Below are 20,875 nucleotides of genomic sequence, written 5' to 3' on the forward strand. Positions count from 1 at the left end.
TTAAATTCTAAACCCTAATGTTTTGAAATGTTTCAAAACTTGCCCTCAAGTTTTGGAATTTAAAAGTTGATTAAAAGTTTAATTAGGAATGTTAAATTCTAAAACTCTAGTATTGTTTTGAAAAAGGTTTAAATCACACCCGTATGGTTTTATTAATTAATTAAGGTGTATAATTAAAAGAGGTTTAATAAATCCATAAGAGTTTAGGTTTACAATTTAATTGAATTAAAGGTATAATTGTTAAATTAGACCACCTAGTATTTTGAAAGTATAAAATACACCCTATACTATATATAACATTAAAAGTCTAACATTATATATATATATATATATATATATATATATATATATATATATATATATATATATATATATATATGTATGAGTAAAAGTCAGTCTTACCGTTAGTAGGCCTCATTCACGAAGCTGGTTTATAAGGGGTGTTTAACGAAATTGCCTATAAAATGGCGATTGAATGGGTATCCACTCTTACCCACCGCACTCTTGACTAGTGGAGGGTCGTTAGCCGAACGGTAGGATAGGACGATACCTTCCATTATAAGTATAATAAAGTATAAAAGTAACTAAATGTTTTCATAAAATTCCCAATCTTAGTTACTTAGGCAAAAGTGAATTGATGCAATTCCATGAAATTACACTTTGTGCCCTTGTAAAGACGTTAGTGGAGCGTGTGTGGTTTACCGGCACACTAAATGGTTCTAAGAAAAGGTAGCAAAGGGTGACTCAATGTTTGTCATATTTCAGTGGAGCGTGTGTGGTTTACCGACACATCGAATAGGTGACTGTAACATGTGAGGGCACCATGTAAGTTTGCATGGTTATTCACACCCGCTTTGTGATCCTCGTCATCCCAGTCACAAACAAGAGGGGCATATCGAGATTTAAACATGGCATTAAAAGTTCAATGAATCTCAAAGGATCTAGGAGTTTTCATAGATTTAAAAATTAAATTCCTTTTCGTTTTTCGTGGTGGAAATTAGTCAATCGTCATTCACTTACCTTCAAATATTCTGCAATTAGGGTTACGGCATCCCTCTCCCGAGTTGTAGAATATTGTGTTGGGTCCTAGCCTTAGTATCTCATTTGGGTGATTTGCTAAGGACTCATTCAATCGAATAACTTGAATTCGTTTTCTCCCGTTTTGTAGATGTCAAAGTTCGACAACTATGGTCTTCCCAAATCCCGTGGAACAAGCATTCCACATGAAAATGGTATTCCACGATTCAATCGAGGAACGAGAAATCATGTTTCACTTCCTCCTCCTCCTCCTCCTATTGTTCTCCCCAACCCACAAGATCAAAGAATTGAAAGGTTCAATATCACTAAAGCCCTATTGGAAATGAAACATGAAGATGGTAAACCCGTGTGTGCCCACGTTCTAGGAATGAAATCACACATTGATAGGTTGATAATGTTGGTTGTGTCATTCCCAGATGAGTTGGCTGTGAATTGGGTTTTGCAGTCACTTCCTGAATCATATAATGAGTTCAAAAGAAAGTATTATATGATGGATCATGATGACAACCTCATTGACCTAACTTACATGCTCATTGCTGCTGAATCAGAAATGATTTGGCGAAGCAATGGAGCGTATTTGTTGGAAAGTTAACCGACCATGCTTCCGAGGACGTTCTAGGAGAACTGACCTGCGTTTGCTGCCAAAGAAATGGCGTTGGATAATAGTCTGCCCAAAGAGCCTGAAGAGTCCAGAAGATGGGAGAGTCAAGGAGTATGGCTACCCTTTAGGTAAAATCCACTATCTAACTCCGTTAAGTTCCTATTCATTGATTCTTAATACATGATGTGATAAGATTGCATTTGAATGTTTTGCAGGATCGGTGAAAAGAAAGGAAGCTTGGTGAAAGAGCAAGATGAATCTAATCACGAGGAATGGATCTTGGTCGCATGGACTTGAAGATTAGATTTTGAGCTTAGATAGTTATGATAGAGTTGTTAGAAATTTTCCTTTTGAAATACATAGTTTTCAATGGATTTTGCATTGTAAGGACAAATGTTTTCCGCTGCTTTTATAAATAAAATAAATTTTCGTTTGACTTATTTATTTATTTGTTTATTTCCTTGCAATGAAATCGTTATGAAAATTGGTGTTTGCATATTTCTACAACAAATGGATATGATTCTTATTTATGGTGTTTATGGAAAAGTCGAGAATTTACCAAATAGGGAGAGTTTCTCATCGCCCAAGTTTCAATTGGACAGAAATTTGGAATCATGCAACTTGGTTGCACGAAGAATGAGAAATTTCATATTTGGAAATTAGACTAATTCATTGACAAAGTGTCATGTGAAGGACTAGGATATCGAGTACACAAAGTCGTGTGTTGGTCAAAATCCACCATAAGAGTAACAAGATATTCGTCATGGTTTACTAAAAGTTCGGTAAATATGATTATACTTATAAGATTAAGTGTAATTCGGAATTGATTAAAAAGGTTTAAATCATTAGCAAAACGAATAAGAAGAATCATGTAGGCAGAAAGATAAAAGTTTCTCCATTCTAAGAAGAAGGGAGAGTAGCTTTTATGTTTTATGATAGGTCCTAATGATTAAGAACCATATCTCAATTGATCCTCTAAGTGAGTCTTAGTACAATTGTATGTCTAAAGAAGAGGAATTGAAGAAATGGTTAAATCGGAAAGTCAATCATACTTCGTTCCAAAACAAGTCTCAGAGTTAAGATTGTGACATTGAGTGATAAGTATAAAGAAGGATTATAACATTCATTAAATGTGGAAAGTTGTGATGTCTTGGATAAGACAAAGACCAACTAGGACCAATTTATGAAGTGTTTTGATAAAAGCTACACTAACTCTTGAATATTTGTTTGTCAAGAAATGGTTATTGACAAGAGAATCTTATATGTCAAGGAGTCAGTGAGAGTCTTAATGGTCTTGAAAGGTTTCAAGAACAAATCAAATAAACCTTATCAATCATCACTAGCACACGAGTTGAGGTTTACAACCTATCGTGATGACATTATTTTGTTTCTGTGCCAATCCAATCGAGTTAATTATGCATGTGAGTTCTATGAGTTCTCATTTTGAATGCATAAAAGGCAAAGCACCTTAATCAATGAAAGGTATATTGATAGGAAAAGGTGAGCTGCTTAACTACTTGGAAGACATGGTGGGCAACTGTGTTACCACAAGGCAAGAAATCAAGATTAAGAAAGTTCGATCCATATAAGTTTGAATTCGTCGTAAACCTTGGTTTTAACAAATTCACATGGATAGGAACACATACACCGTTTAAATCTAAGTGTCATAAGATTTCCTCCTTCATGAAAATGATTGTGAGGAAATGCTGTCACTAAGAAAGATTTTAAGAAGATAGTGATTGTAAAATTGCATTCTCGAATTCGATTATGGTTATGGTATCCCTTTCCATAATTTGAATTGTGAGGTTTGACAATTAGTCTTAATTGTTTAGACACACATATGAACTATCTATGGAAAAGGTGTATAAGTTTAAGAGGCCTTGATAAAAGATTATCAAAGCATTAAGTATTAGAAACATGAACTTAAGAAATTCAATAGGTATTGTTTTTCTGAAAGTTAAGATGTTTATGAATACATGTCGAAGCTAGTGGGAGCATAAGTGTTATGTTTTATAATAATCATCATGATAGTGGGAGCATAAATGTTATGATTGTATGATTATTAAGGCACGTATTGCAAGTTGGCAATATTAATTATAGAAAACAAGAGTCATACATTGCAAAGTCGTAAGGGTTGTAAAGTAGTTTTGCTATAATTAAGGGAGAGAATATTATGCTTCATTTCAAATCTAAAGGCTTAGGTTGAGAAATGTTAATAAATTTAGTCAAAGGTACATAGTGTGTTCTTAAAATTTCGATTATGATTACGACATTCCTCTTCGCAATTCGAAGTTTGAGAACATAGCAAATAAAACATTGTGCGTCGTGTCCCATACGCTTCGGGTATAGGATCGATTGCAAATGCTTTAATGTTTGACCATTCTAAAATTTTCCAAATGTCGAGCGCATTTAGAGGGAAAAAGGACTAGAATTGGTTTTGAATAAAATAATTAAACAACTATCAAAGGACAATCCAGAGTTTGACGAGGATTGGTCGCTTGTGAGTAGTTGGAAGCATGGTATTGGATGGACCATATCGACATTATTATGAATAGAAAAGATTCTATTAAGAATGAGTTGTCATATGGAAATTATGGAAATGTTTCCATATTGGATGGACCATATCGACATCATTACGAATAGATAAGGTTCTATTAAGAATGAGTTGTCATATGGAAAATATGGAAGCGTGTCCATATTGGGAATTGAATATTGAAAAATCTATGACTAGATTAGAAACTTTTATGCAAAAGGATGTTCAAAGGAATGTACTTTGAGTGAGAGACATCATATCTAAGGAATTGTCTTGTAACAATCCCCGATAGAAGACTTTGTAATATCATTGGTAATAGTCTTTGTGACTTTGGTGCAGTGACATTACGAAAGGATCGTTGCATAGAATATTAGAATCTAGCATATTCTATAAGTAGCAAGAATTTGATATTCTTTCACTTATTAAAAAGGATTTGGAGTTGTGAAATGAGAATGATTGGAAGTGTGTTCAATTTGATCTATTTCACAAAGTAAGAACCATAGGTAAATATTGTGTGCATCCTAGGAGCATGGGACAAGTGTAATAATTCAAGTAAGAAGTTGATTACCCGAAATGACAAATAATGAGTAATCGGTATGGTGATAAATAAAAGGAGTTTTATTTATACTCAAAGGTTTGAGGCCATATGGGATTAGTATTATTCTTGTGTTTCACTTTGCATGTTTGGACTTCCAGAATAATTGAGTTTATTAAGAAAAATCGAATTATTCAAACGGGCCACAGTCGTTCATATGTTGGAAGTAGATATGAAAGAAGACTGTCGTGAATTGGTGTGTGGATTGTCTAAAGTGTATTAGACATAAGCAAATGTTTGCTGCAACGTTCATGAGTGCTTATGAATATGATTTGAGCATTGGATTAAACCCACGCTCACTTGGATCACTCCATGAATTGTATCACGAGTGATTGGTGAGACGATAACATCTTATATTCTTGAAACCGAGATGTGTGAGTTGTATCTTGCAAATCGGTTGCACATTGATAATATGTAAACGCACCGGTAACTTGGTGTTATAAAACATATTGTTGTGTGTGATTCAGTGAGTGAGTGCAAGCAAGCATTGTATCAAATTTTATCCGTTCCTTTTATCCAAAGTAGGATAAAAGCGATATCTTTGGGCCCCTCGATGATTTAGTGATGACAAACGTAAATGCTCAGTCGGGCTAGGGCTAATTTGATTTATTCAATTAGTCAGTCATCATAAATCGGGAATCGAGATATAGTACAAATATAATGATTTGAAATCATATCTCATATGATATCTAGAATGGAGGAATATATGATCCCTTATCTAAGGACACGCGTATCTAATAGGATTAGAGTTGACAACGGCTTTGGAAAGCTACGATTGCAGATGAGGATATGAAGTCATACGCAGAATAGTTATTAGACTTATCCAAGTGGGAGACTGTTGGATTAGTGTCTAAGTCCATAACTATTTTGGTATGTACTTGACCCGATGGTGCATGGTCCTTTTGGGTTGCCTTCACCAAAGCAACTTGATTGGAGAAATAAATAGAGAGAGAGATGTTATTATGATTTATTAATATGTTATAAGAATAATATATTAAAGGAGAAATCATATTTGTTTAATTAATATTGATCAATAATTAATTAAGAATTAATTTTGTGATCAAATGTAATTAATTAAACTAGAGGGGCTGAATTGTAATTATGTGATAGTTACAAAATAGGGTAAGGATTATCCTAAGGATAGGTTGGACGAATTTGAGATGATAAGGCCTTAGAATTCGACCATGATAAGGATTCAAGGCTTATCTTATGGGTTGCTTGGTGGGCAAGCAACTAGATAATGATAAGGACTGAAAACCTATCTCTACACCTATATATAAACACCCCTTTGGCTCATAATTCGTCCAGACCTTCCCAAGGCTTCTTAAGGACAAATTCTTATACCTCCTCTCTCTCCTTATATCTTCTCCATTTGCTCTTGGTGTTTGTAAGCCATTAGAGGAGTGACACTTATGACTCTCAGCCTTCTAAAGTCAATACAAGGAGATTTGGAATTGTTATTGCAACATAACAATCAAGGTAACATCTTAAACCTAATTATATGTTAATATCGATTCCCATCTGCTAGAATTAGGGTTTATAGTCTTGGATAACTTGCATGTACAATAGAGAAACCTAGATCCAAGCATAAGCAGCTTACTTTCCTTTCATTCCAATATGGCATACTACTGAATCAGAATCAGGATCTTCCAGGGATTGGCCACTCATCTGGAGTATGTCACCAGGTCAGGCCTAGCTGATGAAAGATCTCGTTTTATGACCATCTTTCTTAAGCAAAAAGAGTAGCTTAGCTCTCATAGTAATTAATAGCTCGAGGCTTTATTTCTTCTATTATAGATTAGAAATCTATAAATGGAGGAGTAGGCTGACAAGCGGTCCTATTTCAGCAGCTTTGCTCAATGCATTATCCAAATCTCGAATCATTGGAATTAGCTTGCTTTCCCTTCTATTATATAAGAAGTCTTCCCCGGTCGGGAATCAATCATACTACGATCGTCAAATCCTACGCTGTCAATAGAACTGTCGGTAGGGTTTGTATGAGCACATAGGATGTTCTTAGGACCTAAAACCATCACCAACTCTAAACCGTGAGTAGGGTAGTTCTTTTCATGCTCCTTCAGCTGTCGAGACGCATATGCTATCACCTTTTCTCTTTGGGTCAAAACACAACCCAACCCCTATGTTTAGGTACAAAATTTTTTCAATTAAGATATGATGCTAGAGGTAGACGAGGGTTTACAACGTTGCAGAAATGTGTTGCGGCCATTCGTTTGATGGCTATGGGGGAGTCACCTGTGACAACCCGAAATTTCCATTTGTACGAACAATATCTATTCAATAGAAGTCAGTCCAATTTCAGTGATTTTCAGACTTTTCCGAACAAGTTAGTATACATTAGGGTTTACACTTTAGGAAATATCAGGAGAGTGGATGCTCCTGGGTTTGTGAAATTTGAACATTTCAAGTTTCATAAAGTTACAACCCAAGTTCAAGAATAAAAATATTTTTTGTCAAAATATTTCAAGACTATAAATAGTTTTCTGAATTTATTTAATTCATTATTCACAATTCCAGCTAGAGAAAAGCCATTTTCTCTCTGACAGATCTTCGGGTTTTTATCCCAGATTGTGAGTAACTCTTTCTAGTCGTGTTAGAATACATATTAGATGCTTATAACATGATTTAGTGGGCTAAATCATGAGATCTAGGAGTTTACTCCCCAAGGTGTTCTTGGGCGGTAAACTCCCGAAACAAAGCCAAAACTGACATTGGTGCTAGGATAAGGCCTTAGAACATTAGGGATACATGTTAGAGACATGAAAACACACACAAAACCACCCAAGATTGGGAGTTTACGACCCAGAACTCTCCTAGGCCGTAAACTCCATTCCAAATGCCTAAATGGTGGTTTTTGGACTTAAGGACTTTAAGGCTTGCATCTAGGTTATTTCCCCAAGTAGCTTAAGGTCTTAAACACATCAAATGACTCAAATAAAAGTGATTTTATGGCCCAGAACTCTCCTAGGCCGTAAACTCCATGTAAATGGTCACAAAGGGTGTTTTCATGACACCTAAGGCCCTAGCCCTTTACAAGAAATTGTACCCACTAAATGGAAGGACCAAACCACACCAAAATCACTTAAACAAGTGAGTTTACGGCCAAGACATGGTTCTTGGGCCGTAAACTCCTAAAAAGGGCACTAAGTGGTGCCTAATGCCTTCATATGCTAGGATTAAAAGTCTAGAACACATCCCACTAGTACAAGAGGCTTGAAAGCAACCAAGGAATCACCCCAAGGGAGTTTACGGCCATAAACTCCAAGGGGAAATGTCCTTGAGGCCGTAAACTCCTATTTGGAGTACCTCTAGGCCTTAAACCCTTCCAAGAACATAGCCACTAGGTTAGAATAATTCTAGAAAGCATATTGGACTTCAAAACACACCAAACACACATGTTTGGGAGTTTACGGCCATAAACTCAAGAGTTTACAACTGTAAACTCCATGTGTGATGGATTATGGAGAGTAAACTCTCTTGTAGGGTCCTTTGGAAACCCTAAACTCAAGTACCCTGTCCCACAATAGCTTAGATGAAGTCCTTACGGCTTAAAACACTTACATAAAGTGTTATCTATGTCTAGGATGTCTTAAACATTATCAATTAGTCTTTTGTGTCTAATTGAGTGCATATATGTGTGATTATATGTTCATTAGGATCGTAGTGTGTGCACAAGTCCTCGCTTGACACCTAGCAATCCGATACCGTTCAGTTCATTCCAATCACCAACTGCAGGTGAGTTCATACCCCGTAATCAATGTTTTAAAGGATTTTAAATGCTTTAATGGGGGGGGGAATACAAGTAGAAACAAACATGTTATTAAATCAGTTTCATGTATTTTGTAACTGTGTTTTCACTCAGTAGATTTCACATATTTCAAAAGGAGTCACGTGAAATGGTTTTCTATCTTAAAATACTTGGACAACAAAAGTATTAGTTTTGAATTGTATAATGACTTCAAGTCACTTTAAATTATTGTTCAAAGCTCTTAGATATCTTTCACAAACCTACTTGATCAATCACATACTTTCCAGTTAGCTATCATAGGGATAGTTAGAAGATATCAAACAAGAGTCAGTTCATTCATGAGTCTATACTAATGCCTTACATGATACATGAGTACACGTACTTAGGATTATATGATACATGAATATGTTTACATATACTTACTTGTTACATGAACACACCTACATGAATTCTATACAGGGACACTTCTTCATAGGTACATTATTCTGTACTTACTTACCTTGGATACTTGAACTTAGATCTAAGAGGATGATTTATTAGTATTTACTGTATAAATTGTCTTTCCTATCCCCGTTCAATGGGATGTTTCGGCGGGACTTACCATTCCGAATCTCACTGATTAGCACCAGTGATCGATGACGTCTACGAATGTATAAGGTAGTCACTTGATTTGTGGTCAGTGACGGGACTAACTATCCCTCCGCCCGTTGTTGCAACAGTGGACGAGATGTGAATCTTCGGAGGATCATTAGGTTGACGATCTACGTCAAGAGATCGATGCAGGGACTAATCCTCCTTCCATCCTGCTGCTGCTACAGAGGATGAGGGGACACTCTTCGGATGTTCCTTATGGTCTATCTTTCGCTTCATGCGATGTAGTGTTGGTCCTAGTACCCAGTGACAACACTTACCATATTATATTTTTCCTGTTCACTTTATTCTGTGACACATTCACATAATCGATGAGTTAGACTAAGCACTTTAAGTACTAGTCTACACAAAGGAAAAACTATCATTTTACAAACAAAACATTCGAGTCTTGGTAGAAGACTACACTTCATACTTATAGAAAATAAGGGTTTTTCTAGGGATTTCATACTTACCTCAACATTTTCACTTAAAGGTTTTTCATGGCATTCATAGCAGGTTTTCACAAACAAAGCAATGACACTTATATACTTATGAACTCACCAGCTTTAAAGCTGATACTCGCTTTCAAAATAACTTGTATTCTCAGGTCGCCAGTAGACAGGTACGGAGGCCAGGTTTTGAGAAGACGGAGCAGTCAAGTCTCGTCTTTTATTTTGATTGTATATTTTTGGTGTCTTATTACATATAAAGAACACACATGTATAAAACTTTACTTATAATGCAATGGATGATGTTGTTGCTTGTTTATTATATTACACTGTTGTGATACTGTACATGACGTCCTCCACCCCTGAACGTTTCCGCCGTTCGTGGTTTTGGGGTGTGACATCACCCGACACCATGGACGACTATATGAGAATTTCCGAAAGAACCGTAAGGGAGAGTTTGTATACATTGTCAAGGGGTGTTGTTGAAACATTTGGAGACGTGTATTTGCAGAAACCTTCGTTGCATGATTTGCAAGAATTGTATGCGGTGCATGAAGAACGCCATGAGTTTCCCGGAATGATCGGAAGCATTGATTGCACACACTGGAAATGGAAAAATTGTCTAGTAGCATGGAAAGGACAATACGCAAGTGGTCATCACGGATCACCTTCGTTGGTTTTAGAGGCTGTTGCTTCTCAAGATTTATGGATTTGACATGCATTTTTTGGGGTTGCGGGTTCCAACAACGACGTCAACATTCTTGATCAGTCGTCAATATTCGACGACCTTTTGAATGGAAGGGCCCCGAATGCTCCTTTCACGGTGAATGGAAACGAATACAAATATGGGTATTACCTTACAGATGGAATATATCCTCAATATTCCACATTCGTGAAGGCATTCTGCCACCCAGTTGAAGAACGAGACAATTTTTTTAAGAGAAGACAAGAAGGAGCACATAAGGATGTGGAACGTGCTTTTGGAGTGCTGAAGGCGAAGTGACACATAGTCGAACATGCAACACGACCATTGGATTTAGAAACTCTACGATATATCATGTATGCATGTATCATAATACATGACATGGTAGTAGAAGATAAAAGGCGAAATATTGCACACTATATCCCAACGGAGCCCAGACACGTTCAGTTTCAACCAGGAACAGCAGATTATTTGCATCACGTTGTTGACATTCAGGACGCAAATAAACACAGACAACTTCGAGAGGAGTTGAAGGATTATATCTTCTATGGTAACAATAACGATAACGAATAAAGTTGTATTTTTTTTTTTAAAAAAAATTTGGATGTTATTTCTTTTTTTGTTTTTGGATGTTATGTGTAATTTAATCTCTATGTTAATTTTAATCTTTAAAAATTATTATATGTTATTTATAATTTTTAAACATCATGTTTTATTTATTATGTTATATTTAAAAAATATTTGTCTAAATTTAAAAAAAAAACGAAAAAAATTAAAAAAAAATTATAAAATGGAAAAAAAGTTTGTGTCATAACAAACTGATGCCTACACCTAGTGCTCTTAGGGAACTCTTGCCACGTTATATCTCGTTATATAAGCATTTATTTATTTTTTCCTAGTATTCCCAAAACATAATAACCAATTATCAGTCTTGAACCTTCTAACCTTCTTAACTTAGTTATTATTTTTTTTAAAGAAAAACGATAAATAATATATATATATATATATATATATATATATATATATATATATATATATATATATATATATATATATTATTACAGCAGTTTGTCCGAAATCCCGATCCCGTATCGGTACCGCACCGTACCGAATTTAAAATATGGGACGATACTTGGTACTCCAAATACATGAAATTCGGGAATCAGTACCGCGAGTACCGGTACCGGTGACGTTAATTCGGTTCGCTACTCGGGGTTAACTTTCGATCAAACTCGGTATTCGGAAAATCGGGAGCGGGACGGGTCGGTACCGGTTCCGTTCCACGCTCATCCCTAATATATATATATATATATATATATATATATATATATATATATATATATATATATATATATATATATAATTAAGTTCATATGAGAACACATTTTAAAGTGAGAACATGAGGAGACATATCAACCAATCAATATATATAATAAATCAATTATAATAAAATTCTGATTAAGGGTATTTTAGTTTTTTTTACACCAGTTATTAATTTTGTAATAAATATAATACACCTATAATTTTGGAAATTTGAAATCTATCTCCTAAAAATCATCTCCCGTGTGATCATCGTATATCTACACAAAAAACCCTACAACATTTGCTCCTCTTACCTATTTACCAAGGTTCTAAATGGCGTGAGACCTGACGTGGCGGCAAGGTCAAGCCTCAAGCTTAACGAGTCATGGCGAGCCATGGCCTTTTTCAAGACGTGATGTAAGGCGGCGATTTTGTAATAATTTAAAGTTATATTACCACATAAATATAAATTTATATTAAATATAACTACTTTTTAGAAGTGTTAGATCAATAACTAATAACAAAAAGTTAACAAAAACCACAATACTTGTATCCCCAATTAGAAAAGACATAAAAAAAGAGCAAAAAAACATGTCTCAAACGAAAAAACACTTGCCATAACACGCCATAATGCGCCATATCACGCCTTGCCACGCGCCACGCCTAACAGCAACGTTATGAGGCTTTTCGTAACGGTGAAGTCACGCCTCACGCCATGGCGCGCCTTTTAGAACACTGTTATTTACACAACCTTACCTCTTTACACCACCTTCTCAATCGCCTAATCTCAAATCCTAAAATCATCATCAGAGTAGAATCGATTCGTCGGAGTGTGATATGATGTGAAGAAGAAAAATAGAAAAAATGAAAATGCCCATGCTCTCGATTGCCTCATCGATGTCCCTGCTCATCTCGTCAATTTGTAGAAAAAAACCTTATCTTGATTTCCAGTAAATCGACGCCCTTTAACTCCCAAGTATTTTCTAACAACAATTCTCAGGTATGATTTTGTGTTTTATCCAATTTTATTGTTTATACAAGTTGGAAAATCGTATGATTTACTCTTTGATGATTCTCGGAGATTTTTTGAAGGATTATGATGCTTTTCAATTATTTTAAGTTCGAATCTCAGATTAGGGGTTGGGTAGACGTCACAGGCATGTGCTTTTCCCTTTTTTAATTATAAAAGAAGTAAATATTGTTGCCTATCGCCTTTGTTGCAGATGAATTCGTATTACTTTATTCATTATTAATTGTCGCTCGCGTGATTGGTTAGATATAACATGTTGTGTAACAATGGTAATGCTAATGTTGCTGCTGCTGCTGACAAGAGATTCAAGACCTTGCCTACAGCTGAAACACTCCCTAGAGATGAAGTTCTTGGTGGATACATCTTTGTCTGTAACAATGACACCATGCAGGAGGATTTAAAGAGCCAGCTATTTGGTAAAAAAAATTATATGATATCATTGGATCCATGTTAATATATTCAAAATATGTTGATGTATGTATGCTTTATACTTCTGTGCACATGTTTGTCACAAGATATAGAGACTCTATTAGGGAAATTACACCTGGGTTACCTCTGTTTCTCTACAACTATACCATTCACCAACTACATGGAATTTTTGAGGTGTATGTTTTTTGCCACAGTTGTTTGATTTGTTATAATATATATGTTAGGTATTGACTTGAGTGTAATGTTATGATTTAGGCAATGACTTTTGGTGGTATCAACATTGATTCGAGTGCTTGGGAGGACAAGAAGTGTAAAGGGGAATCACGGTTTCCAGCGCAGGTCAGAATCCGAATAAGGTTTTCATTTTGTGACATGACATCCGATGGAATTCAGTTTCGTTATCATTTACAACAAAATGCTGGATTGGAATTGAATTCCAATTCCAGTCAAATCTTGAGGAATCAAAATCCAAAGTTCCAAAAACCCCCAAAAGTACATTTTCAACAGAAAGATACAAATATTTTTGTAGATGAAAAGAGAAACTTACGGATTCTCTATAAAACTATTTCCAGCAGGATCATCAAGAATGAGGGTAAAAGATAAATTTTCTGTTACTCTTTTATCCAATGTTTTGGTGTCATATGAATTTGTATAGTTTATAACTTTATAACGTTTGTTAAATATACAATGAGTATATTGTTATCTGTTTATATTTTGTTATGAACTTCAACATTTAATATTAGATGTACAATATCTACTGTTCATAATGGTTATTGAAATGATACGAGGTTTGGTTTTAATATTCTAAGACGAATGTGTGCAAGATTTGTTTCCGCTACTCTATATCTACATAGTGATTAATAAATGTGTTTATTCTATTAAGAATTTTATCATAAAATTTAGTTATTCTTTATTTATTTTACAAATTTTATTGTTCTTTTAGTATGAATATTGTTTGATAGTTAGTTATTCATATATAATTTAATGATAATGTTTATATTCTACCATGAATACATATCACTGGGTGGTTCTCGATAAACTACAGTTTCAAAGAACCCAATGAACGAAGACTAGTCAAGACCAAGAAAAACAATACTCAAGATCCAGAATAGAAGAACATAAGATAATTAGTTTTTTATATAGAACTTGTGTACATTTATTGTCTTTGCATTTTTTTTTTGTATAGATTCATATTTCGGATTATTTTCTTATAACTTTTGTATATATAAATTTAGGGTAATGTCATTATTCAATAACGAATCTCATATGTCATTAATCCTAATACAAACGATTATATATATTTATATAGTTAATTATGAATCTACATTGTTAATTAAGATTTATTTATTATATAATACATATTCTAGTATGAGCAACTTAGAAATTCAAGTTGCAACTTGAAATTTGAAAATTATGTATTTTTTAAATTTCAAAATTTTAGATTTTAAAATTTTAAAATCCAAAATTTAACATTTCCTAGATTTTCTCTTATTTCCAAGATTATCACATATTGTAATTACCTTTTTACCCTTATATAATTATTAATTTAATTTTTAATAATATTCTTTATAGAATTACTAAAAAAATATCGATCAATCATAACCGTCAAATATTTTGCTTCGATGCTCCAGATTTGTCCTACGTTCTCATTTTATTTGGTGTTGTCACATGAACTACCCTTATATATATATATATATATATATATATATATATATATATATATATATATATATATATATATATATATATATATATATATATATAAAAGAAGCATATGTAGTGGTGCTCAAAACCGGATATCCAAAAATTCGGATGTAACACTCTAAAATTTCAACCAATTTAAACTTTTCAAAACAACCCACTTTCATAAGATATTAAAAAAAGGTTTTCAATACAAATATTATCAGAGTCTTCCCAGAACCACATCATAAAACATAATCATGAGGAGCGGTACGATCACGCCTTTGCCTTGCCACGGTCTCCTAAAGAACCTGAAAAACATTAAACCAAAACTGTAAGCCCGAAAGCTTAGTGAGATACCCCCAAAATACCAACCACATATACCATACACGCACAACATGCCATATCATAACAGATCAAAGAACAGCCATGCACTTCGGGTCTACTGTGTGACTGGTCCGCCGCATCGGCCCTCAGTCCACCTGGTCCACCCTCCGAGTCTAGCCATATACATCGAGTCTACAGTGTGATTGGTCTGCCCGCACCGGGCCTTCAATCCACCTGGTCCACTCTCTAAGTCTACAGTATGACTGGTCTGCCCGCACTGGGCCTTTAGTTGGCCTGGTCCACTCTCTGAGCCTCGGCACGTCTGGTCCGCCCTCTTGGGGCCTACAGCCTATCCAAACCTCTCGCTGGGCCTTCGGGATAACCGGTCCGCCCTGGGTATGTTGGCCTACAGCACAAAGCATGACCCGCCTCAACCCAACCCCAGTCCAACAACCATGTGCACATAAACATTCAATCATATAGCAAACCACATTCAATCAAACCGATCTAACAGATCACATAGCATAACATCATCCTAACCAGGATACCGACCTAACCGGTCACTAGCATAGCATCATCCTATATACCAGGATACCGACCTTAACCAGGTCTCAAACATATACCATCCTAACTACCAGGATGCAACATAGCAAAAAGCAACAACATAACAACGATACCCGGATCACAATCCGATAAAGGGTCGGCCTTGGTGCCGTAGACCCTGTCGATATAGTGAGGATAACTCACCTAGCAACTGCCGACTGAAAAGATAAGGCCAAGATGCTCTGACCACTGACACGATCTCCACCACTAGCCAGCACCAACACTGAACTCAAAACAAAAGCCGACAATTACAAAAATGCCCCTGGAAGTCAACTGGTTAACCCTTGGTCAAAGTCAAAGTCAAAGTCAACCTCCTGACTGACTCTACTCGCCGAGTCAAACCGATGACTCGTCGAGTCCCCGTGCTCAGAACTTCCCCAATCCGCGACTCAACTCGTCGAGTCACCCCGAGACTCGCCGAGTCCAATAACTCTGAGTCCCCTCGCACTCAACTCACCGAGTCCTCCCTTGACTCACCGATTCACGGCTCAACCAGTAGAAGGTTAGGACCTCACGACCAGACTCGCTGAGTCCAAGAACAGACTCGTTGAGTCCAAGGCTATCTTCAACCAACTCGCCGAGTTGTTCTTCCAACTCGTCGAGTTCTTTCCCACCTTCATGCAACTCTCCGAGTACACCCTTGTGACTCGCCGAGTACCCCTAGATCTGAAATCATACAAAGGCTTTCCAATCCATGCATATGCTCTAAACCATAGATCTACCCTTCTACAAGCCATCCATCACGTAAAGTGGCAAACTTTACGTGAATCCAAGTAGATCTAAGCATTTTACACTCTAGGGTTTGGGTTTGGGACAAAAGGGCTTCATCAACCATTCAAGAACAAAGACTTTAATGCTCTCTAGAACTCCTACATTCCAGATCTGAGGTAGCAACCTCAGATCTAACCTCCAACTAACAAAACCACAAGCTATTCTTTCCAAATGCTCCAAAAATGATGAATCTATAAGAATAACAGCCCAAGAAACGAAGTAATACCTCAAAAGAAAGCTCCAACAGAAGAGAAATCCAAATCCTTGCAAAGCCCCTTGCTCCAAGCCTCTCAACTCTCCAAAATCTCTTCTCTAAGGTTCAAAAGCTCTTAATCCACTCACAAACGCATCTTAGGGTTTTCTGGACTTCAAGAGAGGGTAAAGAGGCTGGGGAGATGGTATAATGTCCTTTAAATAGGGCTCATCCTCTGAAATTAGGGTTTTCTCCACTCAGCACCAACTCGCCGAGTCCAGCCGCCGAGTTGGCCATTTAACCCGCGACCAGAGTCGTGACCCTACTCGTCGAGTCCACTCATGGACTCGCCGAGTTGCCCTTTCACATTTACACTTTGAACCTTGAACTTGCATTCCTGAACTCGGGATGTTACATCGGATATCCGAAAATTCGGATAGTTGATTATTGATATCCGAATCCGTATCCGAAATTTCGGATACGGATTCGGATATTAAACCGAATATCCGAATTTCATTAGTTTTAAATAAAGAAAATAAACCCTCCAAGAACAAGAACGTTTCCGTGCATTTGTTAGGTATAATAAGACTTCATTTGGTCCGGTTAAATGCAAGTTACCTCATGATACCTAAAGATATTGAGAAATCAAACTCAAATTACTAAAATCAACATAAAAAAGGTAACATTTATACCATCATCACTTTGCGTACCAAGTAAAAATGTTAATAATTTGTCTTTTTGAATTTCAATTGAAAAACCCAATGCATTAAAACTATTTTTAATAATTTTTTATATTATATATTTCGGATTTCGGAAATCCGAAATATCCGGAATTTTCACATTTTAATATCCGTATCCGAATCCTAAAAACCAGATATCTGAATTTCGGGTATTTTCGGATCGGATTTTCGGATTTTTCGGATCGGATGTTTTGATGCGGATATTTTTGACCACCCCTAAGCATATGGTACAAATAGTGAGCATGTGGGAGAGAAAGAAAGCTCTCCATTGGGAATGGTCACGAACCGACCCAAGCCTACCATGTTGTAACGCCCGTAGATCCGGGCTAGTCAATTTAGAGACGATAGACGTCAAAAATGAAATTTTGATGAAAGATTATTTAGAAAGAATAATCTTGAATAAGTTATACTATATGTTACAAGGTTTCCGTGCATATAAAGAACGCCGAAATCCGAGTTATAACGAAGAAGTTATGACCTGTCGAAGTTTAGCGACAGAACCGGCACGGCACAGCGCGACGTAAAAAGTGAATTTACGTTAGAGAGATATTTAGCCTTAGCAATCTAAATGAAATTCGTAGAATATGTTAAACCGTGAGTGTGCATAAAAAGAACGTTCAAATCTGACTTCGTATGAGAAAGTTATGATTTTTCTAAGTTTCGACTAAGCGGTATGCAGCCCGAATACTCGATTTGAGATCGAGCGGTTTTTAGCCGAAACAATCTAAACGAGAATCAAAGATCTCGTTAATAGTAGTAAAACGATAAAAAGATAGACGAAAACGGACGTAAGATGAAGAAGTTATGAATTTATAACGGAGTTTTCCTGTCATGGCCTACTAAAAATAAATAATAAAAATAAAGTCAAAATTAGCCAACGGAGTCTAAACGAAAGTTGTAGAGCGTAGTTTCACCTACGCGGGGATATAAAGAACATCGAAAACGGAGTTCGTATGAGGAAGATATGAATTTTTGAAGTTTATTAAATATTTTCGATATTTAATTTAATTATAAATTAACCGATATTATCCATGGGGGGAGTCAGCGATCTGATCTACATTACGCCCAGCGTAATGTAAATTTACGCCCAGCGTAGATGGGTTTCCAGCCCCCTATAAAAGGGTGTCGAGGGCAACCGACTTCTTTGCTCATTTCTTCCCTTTCTCTCGCGTTTTTGCATCGTTTTTCGTGCAAGAATTATCCCGAAGCCCCGGTATCATTCCCGAGCCCCGAAGCAAGTCCCGAGGCCCATAAGATCCCGAGAAGTGAAATTCTCAAGCCGAAGCTCTGCCCGCGAGGAGCCCGGTTTTTGTGAAGATCTTCCAGATCTACCGAAGAATACAACTTCTACAAGCCGTAGTGCTGTCCGATCATCTTCTGATCAAGTGAGTGTATAGTCACTTTCTTCTATCACATAATTATAAAGTATTTGATATGAAATACGTGTTATGTGTACGTATTGTTGTTTATATGAGAGAATGCATATTCACTTTCTTCTAACACATAAATACGAAGTATTTGCTATGAAATACGTGCTATGTGATTATATATATTGTTTGTCTATTTGAGATGGGCATAGAATTGATGTTTTATACAGGTGTTAAATGATTTAAACTGTGTAAGTATTTGTATCTACGAAAAGGTTGGGTAGAACATGGGTAGATGGGATAGTTGGTGACTATGGAGTTAGCATCTATTGTATAAACCTTGGTGGCTATGGAGTTAGCGCGTATTGTATAAACCTTGGTGACTATGGAGTTAGCGCCTATTGTATAAACCTTGGTGACTATGAAGTTAGCGCCTATTGTATAAACCTTGGTGACTATGGAGTTAGTGCCTATTGAGTTAACCCTGGCGACGATGTGACTTCGTGCCTATACCTCAGGTCAATCCTTAAGAATGAATGATAGATGATTCTTAGGGTAGATCCTTAAGATAAATGGAGATAATGGGGGATGGGTAATTGGGTTGATTGTTTGATAATTGAATATAATAAATGTATTATTGTAGGTTGAAAACCCTATATGTTCACCAGGCTCCCAAGCCTGACCCACTCAGTTTTCTTTGCATTACAGGTAATGACACAAGAGTATAAGTTGGTGGACTTGACGAAAGATTTTGGATTATAGATCAGTAGTCATAAATAACTGTTGTAAGATCTATTTTATACTGTTTATGCTTTTGGTCTGTATCAGAACATGACATTCCGATGTTTTATTATTTAAGGAAAATACATTTTCTTTAATAAATGCTTTTGATAAATTTCTTATCATATTTTATTTTTGGGAACAAATTCCGCAACTCTTTTAATCAAAAGATTACTCTGATTTTGTAAAACAAAGCATAAACAAATCGGTCTTTTCTGGCCGTGAAATTGGGGATGTCACACATGCCAAACCCAATGGCATGCAGAGTCGCAAGCCCGATAATCCTACTGGCACCGACACCATTTTCAAGCCAAAAGACATGAGACCGTTCCCCCTTAATGATATTGATATTAACAAATATGATACATTCATAGGGGTGACAATTTTCGACATAGTCTATAACCGGACACAAAAATAAACGAGTTTGGATTGAGATTTCTAACCCACCAACCCGTTTATTTCATAGGTTGGATTTGGTTACATGTTTGGGTTTGCGGGTCGAACCGCCAACCCGACTATATATATTATATTTTAAAAAATATTTATGAATTAATGGAATACATTATACGGCGTGTCCTAACATTTTAACCCCAAATTCAATTATATTTCTCAATCCATTCTAGACGGAAAAAGCTTAGTAGCCTGAGAGACTTGCACCCAAACATCTCGTCGGCTCGTCGTACACCACCAATTGTACTTTGCATGAATGATTTCAATTTCATTTGGATGTTTATGAGTTATTACGTTAGATACTTATATTTGTATTTAGTTGTTCATTTTATTGTAGTCAATGTAAAATGGTAATTGTTAATTAATTTAGATACATCTATAATTCATATAAATTTACCATGTAAAAGGTTATCCAAAAATGACTCATCGACTTTTGACCTAAAATCGACACACTGACATATGAGCATGTGAACTCATGTAATTAAACGGGTTATATGGGTTTGGCTGGATTAATGTTTCCAACCCGCCAACCCATATATTATATGAGATGTGTTGAGTCAATATATTATAATCTGCCAATTTATGATCTGCTAAATTGATCCCAACCTAATTTTCAGACTGTACATTGATGTCATTTAAGTGATATTACAACTATTTTATGCAATAATATCATATTGCAAGAAAAAAAAATACAACTCTTTATGCCCATTACAAGTTGAGTATTTGTATAGAACAACTTGTAGTCAAATGTCGTGATAATTGTGCACATGACATGAATGCTTGCTACTCCTTTTTGGTCTCACAAAATATTTCGAGTAATGATACAACCGTTTCGATAAAATATTTAATATACTATTTGATAGAAAAGGGTAGTAAACTATGATTGAT

General features: G+C 35.8%; 1 protein-coding gene across 1 annotated transcript; it reads left to right on the plus strand.

Annotated features, from left to right (window-relative positions):
- Positions 1-12,900: 12,900 nt before the first annotated feature.
- Positions 12,901-13,679, plus strand: LOC111899910 (DCD domain-containing protein NRP-B-like). Its single transcript, XM_052769019.1, has 3 exons — positions 12,901-13,094; positions 13,160-13,250; positions 13,332-13,679. Exons 1-3 carry the CDS (start codon positions 12,901-12,903, stop codon positions 13,677-13,679), a joined length of 633 nt encoding a protein of 210 aa, XP_052624979.1.
- The last annotated feature ends 7,196 nt before the right edge of the window (positions 13,680-20,875 follow it).

Source organism: Lactuca sativa, chromosome 2 (assembly GCF_002870075.4).
Source record: "Lactuca sativa cultivar Salinas chromosome 2, Lsat_Salinas_v11, whole genome shotgun sequence".
Lineage (NCBI taxonomy): Eukaryota > Viridiplantae > Streptophyta > Magnoliopsida > Asterales > Asteraceae > Lactuca > Lactuca sativa.

Bases quoted from the DNA above. Each gene is read 5' to 3' on its own strand.
- LOC111899910 (XM_052769019.1), top strand. From the start codon at position 12,901: ATGTTGTGTAACAATGGTAATGCTAATGTTGCTGCTGCTGCTGACAAG. The intron at 13,095-13,159 runs ATGTTAATATAT...CATGTTTGTCAC, and splicing joins TATATGATATCATTGGATCC to AAGATATAGAGACTCTATTA. The intron at 13,251-13,331 runs GTGTATGTTTTT...GTTATGATTTAG, and splicing joins AACTACATGGAATTTTTGAG to GCAATGACTTTTGGTGGTAT.